The 12,564-nt window shown below is 37.7% G+C and overlaps 1 protein-coding gene across 1 annotated transcript; it reads right to left on the bottom strand.

Moving 5' to 3' along the window:
• Nucleotides 1–3,752: 3,752 nt before the first annotated feature.
• On the bottom strand, nucleotides 3,753–4,733 carry LOC306855730 (G-protein coupled receptor 12-like; the record flags this gene model as incomplete). Its single annotated transcript, XM_079394560.1, has 1 exon — nucleotides 3,753–4,733. One exon carries the CDS (start codon nucleotides 4,731–4,733, stop codon nucleotides 3,753–3,755), a length of 981 nt encoding a protein of 326 aa, XP_079250686.1.
• Between the last annotated feature and the right edge of the window lie 7,831 nt (nucleotides 4,734–12,564).

The following is a 12,564-nucleotide window of genomic DNA, read 5'->3' as shown; positions in this document are numbered from 1 at the left end:
CATTACATTGAGATCTTTTTAAATGCATTTATTATCATTACAACTGAAGTATCAGAGATACACATCAGCTTTTTTGAATATCGCCTTAGACAAAGGGGGGCCTTGAAGTCAAAAAAGTTGAGAACCACTAGAACATTGTGCAGGAAGCAGTAGGCTAGTACTAAATTCCACACATGAAGAAACAGCCAGGTTTCTGGAGTAATTGCTGGACAGAGATCAGTGGCACTGTGACATGTTATTTATGGGACCTATCTCAATACAATGCTCAACACACAAGGAGTGAAACTTTCTAATCAAGTACAAAAATAGACTTCTATATAAATGTTACACAGAAAATAAGCATTGTCGTGTATAAAGACCAATATTTAATGTTAAACTGTCTTACAAAGTTAAAGTCTGAGACAATCACAGCTGCTCAAGTGAAACTTTTATCAACACACGTTACATTCAGACATGTAGACATTTTATACTATAACATTTTAAATAACACAGTAGTTTTATTCAAGTTCAGTAAATCCAACATGTCAAATTTGGTTCTTTGGCTGCCTCTATAAAAGAAGTTGTCAGTGAACAGACATCTCATCAAACCCACATTATGACATAGTATATGATACAGATGTTTTCATAGCGGGCCCCACATCCTACTGAATACGACTGCATACAAACACAACTGTTCTCTATTTGCCATTGCGTTTACAAATATAAAATGATTGCAAAACCATTTGCGACACATTAAAAGTGCAGATAAGGCATACTGAACCACACATTCACACAACACCATTTGGTCATTTGATTGATGTCGGCATCAAAGAAATGCGAACGCAATCAATAGTGTACTACAGAAAATGATTATCTCTATGTCAGTTCGTATGGTAGCATAGTGACAACACACCTGGAAGATCACATCAATAAATATCAGCATGTTAGAAATAATGTAGAGAACTGTAGAGAATAATGTAGAGAACCCAAACATGATGCATTAATATTTTAATAATTGTCTAACACATGTTCTGCTATCCTAAACGAATCACTGTAAGGGTTCCTGAACATGAACAACCAGGAATGGAATGGCACACCAATGGAATATTTATACAGTGGTTATTTTAATGGCAAAAATTAGTATTGATGAGCTGTGGAAGTACTTTTTTTTTTTTTTTTACCTGTTCCCAATTTAAGGGGAAAATTTGTGGGATGCAAGCATACCACTGTGCTTACAGACAACAATGCAATGTGTATGCTACTTTTGGATAATTATAGGCCTAGATATACCCTTTTGATGATGATGTTTTTTGTATTTGGACACCACATTACTATTTGATTATCTGTGTTGGAATCCAATACTGGAATACTGTCTAAATGCATATAGAAACATCCATTTATATCAATGCCACCAAACATCACTACAGAAATTACAGGTCAATCTTTACATTTCAGTGTTTGTGTTACTGTGTGCTCACATTCTGAGTATAATGTACCACATGTACTTAATGTGTAATTATTTGGTGTAGCTGCTTGTAATTACGCAGTCTTTTGATAATAGTGAACTGAAGTGCATTGGTGTTTTTCTGTATTCTAGTATTTTGTTTGCAGATTGTAGTTATACTGTAACTATGCTTACTGTGGTTCATTGTACAGTACTGTAGGTATCCTGTATATCTGGCATACAAACAACAATCATAATTTATTGTACATTCATCCTTCCATTTTCTGTATTTGCTTTATTCTATGTAGGGTCACAAGGGAGTGCTGGAACATACACTAGTGTCTCAACTCAACGGCTTGGAATCACCCTTGACAAACACAAATTATCTGCCCAGTACAGTCATTGTACAGTATGTCTTAAACCAGTGGTCTCAAACTCAATTCCTGGAGGGCCACAGCTCTGCAGAATTTAGCTCCAACACACACCTGCTTGGAAGTTTCTAATAATCCTGAAGACCTTGATTATCTGGATCAGGTGTGTTTGATAGGGTTGGAGCTAAGCTCTGCAGAGCTGTGGCCCTCCAGGAATTGAGTTTGAGACCAATGTCTTAAACCATTATAGACAGTTTTTTGTACTGTGGTGTGAAGCAACTTGCAGGATTTTGTTGCCAGTCAATATGAAGCCTCTAAGGGGACATGGTGATGGAAGAAAATATGATATGGGAGGGAAAATTTCATTTCATGCATTTGTGTTCTCTCACAAAATCATAGCGTTCCCCTGAGAAACTTTACATTCTCTTGCAAAAACTATTACATTTCCATCAGAAACTTTTCATTCACTCACAAGAGCACTGAAAATGCAATTATTTTCCCCAAAATCGTCTTATTTCTATCACATATTTTTTACAAGCGAATGCAACGTTTTTCATGCGAATGCAAAAGTCTTAAGAGTGAACGCAAAATTTGTGTGAGAGAATGCTAAATTTTTCAGGAATATGCTAAACTTTTGCAAGCAAATGCAAAATTTCTGGGGGGGAACACGAGAGAATGCAAAAACATTGAGATACAGTTTTTCCTCCCACCTCATATAACGCAAAGTTCCTGGGGAATGTTAAAGTCTTGTGAGTGAAGGCAAAACTTTTGCGAGCAAATGCTAAATTTCTGGGGGAATGCAAAAAGCTTTGCAAGAGAACGCAAAAACATTGAAATACAGTTTTGCCTCCCACCTCATATTATTGTAGACACAACGGTTTTGCGAACGAATGCAACGTTTTATTGGAGGAATGTTAAAGTCTCGCGAGAGAATGCAAAAACTTTGAAATATAGTTTTCCTTTCCACCTCATAATATTGCGAGCATACAAAGTTTCTTGGGGAAAATTCAAAGTCTTGCAAGAGAACGCAAAATTTTGCAAGTGCAAGCAAAATTTAGTGGGACTATGCAAAACCTTTGCAAGCAAATGCAAAGTTTCTGGGGGGAAAGCTTTGCGAAAGAACGCAAAAACATTGAAATACAGTTTTTACTCCCACTTCATATAATGCAAAGTTTCTCGGGGGATCGTAAAAGTCTTGCAAGTGAATGCTAAATTTCTCAGGGATATGCAAAACTTTTGTGAGCAAATGCTAAATTTTCTAGGGGAATACAAAAGTTGTGTGAGCGAATGCTAAATTTCTCGGGGGATTGTGAAAGTTTTGCGAGAGAACGCAAAGTTTCTCGAGGGAACGCAAAAGATTTGAAAAATATTTTTTTCACCCACCCCGAAATATTTCCACCACCATGAGCTCTAAGGGGCTCCGTAGTCTTCCCACCCCATATTATTTCTGTCTACAAGTTTTGCAAGCATACAAAGTTTTGTGGAGGAAGTCATAAAGTTTTGAGAGTGAATGCAAAATTTCTCTGAGATATGTGAAACTTTTGAAAGCACATACAACATTTCATGAGGGAACGCAAAAGCTGTGAGAGAACGCAAAAACATTAAAATACAGTTTTTCCTCCATCCTCATATTATTTCTGATATGAAAATTTTGAAATCAAACCAAGTTGAGCAACACAAAAGCACCGAAATCTTCCCTCCCAATCTTATTTTTTACCATCACCATGTCCCTTACCATAAAGAAGTTAATCTTGATGTTATATAAAATTATTTTAATTACCAATTAATCATAGTAACATGTCATACTGTACATTTAACATGGACACAATGATATGAAGAGCTACCAAATCCAAATAAAAAAATATTCACCCACTCCTCTGGATTACAATATGTGGATTATATGCGCCATGTGCTTAACAGACAGGCCACCACCAACACTGTGCTTTAATCTGAAGACGCTACACATCGCTGGGTGTCCTGGGTCGCATGGTGAAACTGTAAGGCATGCACCAGCAACAAGCAATCCTCAAAGATCGGAGAATTTCAGGGTTCCTGAACGCATATATCATGGGGTTAATGATGGAGTGGCAGATGGCTGGAAGAGCCGTAGCGTAGGTGTAGATCACAGGTGATCGGGTGTCTGCCACCAGCGAGTACATGGCGAGAGGGATCCAACAGAACGCGAAAGTACCCAGGATGGTGGTGAGGGTGGAGACCCCTTTCGTGGTGGAAGACGAGTGCGAGGCAGTCATGAACTGACGCTGAACGGCGATTTGCTGAGCATGCCGGAAAGCAATCTTGCAGATCTGAAGGTACAGCTGCAGAATAAGAGCGAAGATCAGGAGGAAGGACACGGCGAGAGCCGCAGCGTTGTTCTTGTTCACCGGTCGACAGATACTACAAGTGCTCTCGTCCTCCAAGCAGTTCCAGCCCAGGACGGGGAGCGAACCAAGCACGATGCTGATGACCCACATCAGCACGAGTGTGACATAAGTGCACAGCACAGTGCCCTCGGTGTGGTACGTTAATGCATTGTACAGTGACAGGTAACGTTCCACGGTTATTGCAAGGATGTTGAGCACAGACGCTGAGAAGGCTGTGATGAGGAGCCCTGCCGACAGTAGCGTGACAAATCCCGAATCGATTATGTAAGTTACGATGAAATTGAGGATCAGGCCCAGGCCGGCCAGAAGGTCAGCAAACGCTAGACTCCCGATGAGGACGAACATAGGCGCTCTCAAGGTGGGAGTGTAGGCGATCAGAGCGATCACCACTGCGTTCTCGCAGGACATGAGTGTTCCCGTCACGCACAGCAGAACGTCCCACGGGTTAACGATCACCGGCACCGGCTCCAGCTCCCAGGACGGGGCAGATGACGTGTTTCTTCCTTCTAATACATCCCAGTTCAGAAGAGAAGTGTTTTGGAGCAGGTTACTCATCGCTACAGCAGGAGGGTGAATCACTGGAAATGAGACAAACATGAGAGTCAGAGATAGATAGATAGATAGATAGATAGATAGATAGATAGATAGATAGATAGATAGATAGATAGATGGATGGATGGATGGATGGATGGATGGATGGATGGATGGATGGATGGATGGATGGATGGATGGAGGGTGGGATGGATGGATGGATGGATGGACGGACGGACGGACGGACGGACGGACGATGGATGGATGGATGGATGGATGGATGGATGGATGGATGGATGGAGGGAGGGTGGGATGGATGGATGGATGGACGGACGGACGGACGGACGGACGGACGGACGATGGGTGGATGGATGGATGGATGGATGGATGGATGGATGGACGGACGGACGGACGGACGGACGGACGGACGGACGATAGATGGATGGATGGATGGATGGATGGATGGATGGATGGATGGATGGATGGACGGACGGACGGACGATAGATGGATGGATGGATGGATAGACAGACAGACAGACAGACAGACAGATAGATAGATAGATAGATAGATAGATAGATAGATAGATAGATAGATAGATAGATAGATAGATAGATAGATAGATAGATAGATAGATAGATCACATTGCTCAGCTGGGGTTTAAAAGACACATAGTATTTAGTAATTGTATCGATTTAACAGCACTGTCATGTCAGATGTGAACAAAAGTTGCGCTTTAATTAAAATTGAGCTTAATAATGATACTAAATGTTATTGAACTGAATCAAATCAACATTGAACTGACTTGAATAATGACACTAAAGCTGAATATTGGCACTATTGTCCTCTATAGAGCTGTTTTATAGATGAAATTGATTTGGTTTCATAATTAATTAATTTTATAACATTAACACTGTTATTTATCTGTTTATTAATGTTAAAAAAAAATGTATATTGTATAAAGTGCTATACAAATAAATGTGACTTAAAAATCACCAAAAATATAGCAGGCTACACAACAAAAGCAACCCGTATTTCAGCATCCATCACAGATCTGTTAACAGAGTTCATAGCATATTGAAAAGAAGAGTGAGCTATTTTTAGACTAATTCCATTTTTAGCCTCTGCTGCAAGGAACATGAGGAGCTATACTTCATTCAGACATTTCTACCAATACTGAGGTGATAATCGAGACGATTAACTAAAGTGACAATCTCGTTTGCTATAAATCATTGTGAAATATTTCACATGCAAAGAGCGGTACCAACCACAGAACGAGCTTGTTTCTCCATCCCTCTTCCATCAAGAGAAGATGAAGAATAGATGAGGCTCAGGAAAGCATCCCATGCCTTTTGGGGTAAAAATGAAGACGTAGGTGAAAAGGAATATATCGGCTTGCGTCTGTTGTTTTTGTTTTTATTTGTTTGCCCTTTTAATGTTTTTTTTCTTTCTCTCTGTTCATTGGCATCAAGGTTTCGTACCTGGGCAGCGTTCAGCCTTGGCTTGTCATTCCGCTCAGAACGCGTTGGCAGTTCACAGACAGCGGCGCCTGCTTGTTCGCATCTGATTGGTCGCTGAGAGACTCGCGCAGCTGACGTCAAGAGCTCTGTCTGTGCTATGATTCAGAGAAATACAGCAGAGCCCTTGCTTTCACAATCACAACAACACACATCGAACGCGACGCGACGCGACGCGACCAGAACCTTCCACTGGAGAGAGTTCTGGCGTCAACACGTGAGAGGCTTGACTCGACGCGGCAACACTAGCATTATATATAGCTAAAAACAGAATTGTGCTTAATATGTGAGAGAAAGTAGAATTGAAATGGAATTAAATGTGACCCTGGACCACAAAACTAGCCATTACGAAAAATAACCATGGTTTTACTACAAATAAAACCATTGCTACTGCAGTTAAACCATGGTAACCACAAATTAACCTTTTTGTAGTAAAAATGGGGTTATACAATTGATAATCAATACTCCAAAAAACATGGTTACTACACTTTTACAACAATAAAACCATAGCTTTTGGAAATTGAAAGCTGAATAAATCATCTTTCCATTGATGTATGGTTTGTTAGGATAGGACATATTTGTCTGAGATGCAACTATTTGAAAATCTGGAATCTGAGGGTGCAAAAACATCTAAATATTGAGAAAATCTCCTTTAAAGTTGTTCAAATGAAGTTCTGAGTAATGCATATTAGGCTACTAATAAAAATGAAGTTTATATATTTGTGGTAGGATGCCATCTTCATGGAACATGATCTTTACTTAATATCCTAATGATTTTTGGCATAAAAGAAAAATCTATAATTTTGACCCATACAGTGTATTTTTTGGCTATTGCCCCCAAATATAGGCTACCCGTGCTACTTATGACTGATTTAGGGTAATCACAAATAGGGTACATTTAATTTGTCAGTATGAATTCAGAAACATAAAGTGCTAGGAATAATCAATCTGCATCTGTACTGTAGCCTATGTCAGTGGTTTAACTGTAATCACTAGAGGAAGAGTTATATTGGTTTTACACTGAGGAAGTTTGTATATCAACCAAAACTCGTTGGACTAGTATCTGAAAGGACTAAGTAGTCTTCTTGGCTAACTATCTTATCACATGTGTTGTATTAGTAAAATAATCCCCCACTATCTTATTGCACTCTTTCCAAACATGCAATGAAGAGCTTTTTCTCATCAGCGTTTCCTCAAATATCCACATATAGATTAAAATATATTTTTAGAATATATTTCAAAATATGTATTAAAATTGGCCAAAAAATATATTTATATGAATATATTTTCTACCCATATAACTTTTGGCCCTTTATATATATATAATAGATTTGGAAAAATATAAATATATTTTTAAAAACCATTTAAAAATGCATCTCAGTCCAAGAAAATACATCCACATTTACAACAGCTTCACTGTTTACAGCATATATTTAAATATATATTTTGTCTAGATCTGTTTTAATATTGAAAAAAGAATGATCACACCATTGTGTAAACATTAGATACTGGAACTACTACCGAATCTTTCCATAGACATGGGGCATTAGTTAAATAATTAATTAGACAAGACTCTGAAAGCTGCTCCGCATAAGGCAGGCGGATAATTAGCCTAATATTTATTTATATTAAAATTATATAGATGTTTCGTCAAAAGCTGTGATGTGCTGGTGCTGGCCATGGTGCTGATTGTAGTTGATGGAGTTGACACCAGATGGCAGCAAAGTCACATTCAACTATAACCAGGGCTGTCTGATGATGCAAACGTGATCCTATGGCTTCTTTTTATTTGTCAGCAACATTTAGGATGAATTCATCTTCAATAATATTTAATATATTCCTAACTTTACAACTAGATGAGCCCCAGAGACTGATCCCTAGTGAAGACCCTGTCTCCTAGACGGCCATCGGGACAAGACCACAGGAGCCAGATGAGTCCTTTGCACAATCTGATTCTGCTTTAGCCTAGATTTAAACTGCTGATTTTGTCTGGCCAGAGGAGAATGACACCATTTCCCCGTCTAAATAAAGCTGATATAAAGCCACCCAGCTGATGTAAAGCTGCTTTGAAACAATTTGCATTGTTGAAAGCGCTATACAAATACTATTGACTTGACAATAGCAAAGCACTCCTGTAGCCCAAACAGTAGAAAATGGCACAATCAACAGACTTTTTCAAGAAGATATGACTTTGATTACCAGGGAAGGCATGAACATGTAGACCTTAAAGGCAAAGATGCTTTACACTAAACATTAGAAAAAGTCCAAGGCACTTCTCCAGGTACAAAGGGTTAGAAAGCCTTTATTATTATTTTGTCTGGTTACATTATAAGTCATTAAATAGTTTTAAAAGAAAACTGCACACTGATACATTTCGGCCTTGTTTCACATATTTCTACATCGTCAAATTTGTCATTAAATATTGAAATATCAGCTCAATCATTTCAGACATTCATTTGACGTATCAAATGAATATTTTTAGTATTCCTTTTATAGATATTAATAGATTTCACACATCATAAAGAGGAAATTGGGAGCAGAATTAATCCAGCTGAGAATATCCTACAATTCAAGGCGCCCACACCCCAGTCTCTCGACGCAAGTAAAAAATAATGTGTGTCTTTTAGTCACTGAGTTTATATATATCTGATATATATGCTTATAGTTTAGTTTGATCTGTCATGTATTTTCCACGGGCGGCTGAATCACGCTCTAAGTAATCTTCAGATATTTCAGCCTGAATCCTCCCCATTTCAGTGTTTTTTTAAAGGAATAGTTCACTCAAAAATGAAAATTTACTGAAAATTAACTCACCCTCAGATCATCCAAGATAATAGATGATAATAAATGTCTTTATGATAGATTTGTTTCTTACAAACACACAGATTTTGGCTCCACAAGATGTTAACTGATGGACTGGAGTGGTGTGGATTATTGTGATGTTTTTATCAGCTGTTTGGACTCTCGTTCTGACGGCACCCATTCACTGCAGAGCATCCATTGCTGAGCAAGATGCAATGCTACATTCCAAATCGGTTCCAATGAAGAAACAAATCTACATTTTGGATGGCCTGAGGGTTTGAAAATTTTCATTTTTGGGTGAAAATATTCCCTTGAAAATCTGACACCTGGCATCTCTCTACCTATTCCATGAACGGCTATCTGTTCCAGTTTTATCACAAAACTAATAGATACCAAACGTGTCCCGGTTAGTGATTCAGTAATTAATCTAGCAGTATTTTAATGCATATGTGAGTACACTTAATATTAATCCAGATTGTTTTAAAACAACTTGTTTTTGCACCTCGTCTGTATAGTAAGTGTTTGAGCAAACTGAGAAAAACTACAAAAACATGCAATCAAAACCATCATCATTAGTCTTCAAGCGTGTCCCATCGTGGGGGACCAGAATTTCTTAGACACTTGGAGGCTGACATTTGACTTTGACTAGTAAGCAAACACTGCAATCATCAAAAACACTTCTAACTCCCTAACAACCACAATAATAACACTTTGGTATCATGGCAAAAATATAAAAAACAAAAACACCCAGTCAAGCATCAGACTACAGAAGACCCAAGCATACAGCCCTATGAGACCAAGCCTTTTATTTTGTTTATCACTGTAGTTTACTTGGGATCCTGACTTTACACTGTAGAAAAAAACAACTGTAGCATTTTCAGCTCAGCCGCAAACATTTCATCGGCATCTCATACTTTATTTCATAATCATGCAGATGTAGCAAAGTCATTCAGTAGTGCATCCCAACATGATGATATGGGATATACATTATGTTATACATTAAGGGAAAGCATATTATAATCTCACACAAATTGTTTGTGCACCCTATGTTTGAATTTGCTTGAAATTGCCTTAAATTACAGTTTTTGCATGAAGAGGTCTTGAGTTCAAAATAATAACAATATTAATCTTAAATCTAGTTTTAAAATACAAATGTCAGAATATATATATATTTAGATTAAATTAAATTTATATTTAAATTAAGAAAATGTTTTATTTCTCTTATTTCACTGTTATAATTTGAATTTTTATCTTAACTGAAATTTTATAATTAGCAAAGATAATGTGAAAATCATTCAGGTTTTATTCCTTTATTGTAAGCTAAACAAACTCATTCTGAAAAATTAAGCTGCTGTTCATGGGTGTAGTCCTTATATTTTGTGGTTTCAGATACTTCGTTGATTTTGGCCATTAGTTCAGCCCATCTTTGCGCAAGCTTTGTGTTTCCTGTGAATGTGCGCTTGAGCAAATGTGCTTCCTCTATTTGAAGGGAGTGTCTCTTGTTTTGTTTGTGGTTTTGGTGACAGTTTTTAGAAGAATGATGTCAACTATGGGACAGCACCCATGACTGAGGACATGAACTAACCCAGCCCAAATGAGAAAAAAGTAATGCAAAAGTAACATAATGCATTACTTTCCATGAAAATAACTAAGTACTTTTTTTTTACTTTTTAGGGAGTAACACAATATTGTGATGCATTACTATCCATAAAAAGTGACTAATTGCGTTACTTAGTTACTTTTTATGGAGTAACGCAATATTGTAATGCATTGATTTCAATAAAAAGTAACTAATTGCCTTACTTGGTTACTTTTGATGGGGTAACACAATATTGTAATGCATTGATTTCCATAAAAAGTAACAATTAGTTACTTTTTATGGAGTAACGCAATATTGCAATGCATTACTAGCCATAAAAAGTAACTAAGTAATGCAATTAGTTACTTTTTAGGGAGTAACTCAAAAAATGTAATGCATTACTAACCATAAAAAGTAACTAATTGCGTTACTTAGTTACTTTTTATGGAGTAACGCAATATTGTAATGCATTGAGTTCCATAAAAAGTAACTAAGTAATGCAATTAGTTACTTTTTAGGGAGTAACTCAAAAAATGTGTAATGCATTACTAACCATAAAAAGTAACTAATTGCGTTACTTAGTTACTTTTTATGGAGTAACGCAATATTGTAATGCATTGATTTCCATAAAAAGTAACTAAGTAACGCAATTAGTTACTTTTTAGGGAGTAACATAATATTTTAATGCATTACTTTTAAATGAACCCTTCCCGAACACTGCCCTCTGCTATGTTTTACTGGCCGAAGACTTCAAACTGCAGCCTGTGCCGAGCATCTAATGAGGGGGGTTCAACAATCATTGTTTGCGCCTTTCACGACGGACTTCACTGACGAACTGCTGCTGCTTCCAGCCAGACAGCTAGAGAGACGCCTACATCTCAGCTATATGGACCTGACGGACTTCTCCATCAGGTACAAACTTGACCATCTCAGTTTTAGGATGGGCTGCACAGAAAATAAACTGTTATTGGCCACATCATTTGCGAGAATTGACTCAAAAGACACTGCATTTACGTGTACCTCATCAGTCAACACTTAAGAACTAACCTTGTAGTTCAATCAGCTGTATGTCAATTCTTTTCTTGGATCTCCTTACATGATTATATAAATCAAATTGGACGAGGCATCTGTGATTACAGCAACCGTTACCATCTATGATTAAACATGACCCCATTTGACCCTCCGTACTAATAGTAAAACATCCTCAAGGTCTAAGCTCGCTCATGCTGTTAAGTGCAAGGCTACGCTGAGTATTACCACATGAAGTTTTACGATCAAACGGGCTTGTTATGCAACTGAGTTGTGTAATACGGAATGATTATATATTTCACACCTCTTCAAACATGTACTCACACCACTGTTGTTGAAATGTGGAAAATGCAGAACAATGGTAAATGCCTGTTTTTGCAGTGTTCCTGAAAATGGGTGGATCTGACTTCAAATCTCACTCACTCAGTTGTGATAACGACACCTGCAGTGACATGCATGAGAAGCATCACTGTGACTGCAATCTTTTTGAGTTGTTGTCATACCATACTGCAATGCTGCACAAAGTGAGGACAATCTGTTTTACCGAAACAATTGGTGCATTGGTCCTATTCATTTGCTTAGACTAAATATTACATAACATTATTCCTAATATCAACTATGAGATCACTGTGTCTACGTTAACGCACCCCATATGATAATTAGAGTAATTGCTAATGCATACAGGTGTAGTATGATCAATATAAAATAGGTTACAGTGGATTTGATTGAAATTTCATTTTAGATGAGAATCTGCTGCCATCGTGGATTCTGACTTATGGCTGGGTATGTGGCTGTTTTTGACAAGCAGCACAGTGAATTTTCCAGTGTCTCTGAGGATTTGGTGTTTATATAATGTCTCTCTCTCTCTCTCTCTCTCTCTCTCCTCACTCAGCATTCAACGAACTTGAACTCGGAGAGGAAGCAAGCAGC

The sequence above is a fragment of the Barbus barbus genome, assembly GCF_936440315.1.
Source record: "Barbus barbus genome assembly, chromosome: 36".
Taxonomy (NCBI): domain Eukaryota; kingdom Metazoa; phylum Chordata; class Actinopteri; order Cypriniformes; family Cyprinidae; genus Barbus; species Barbus barbus.
Note: the sequence above shows the minus strand (reverse complement) of the source record. Positions and strands in the feature narration are given on the sequence as shown.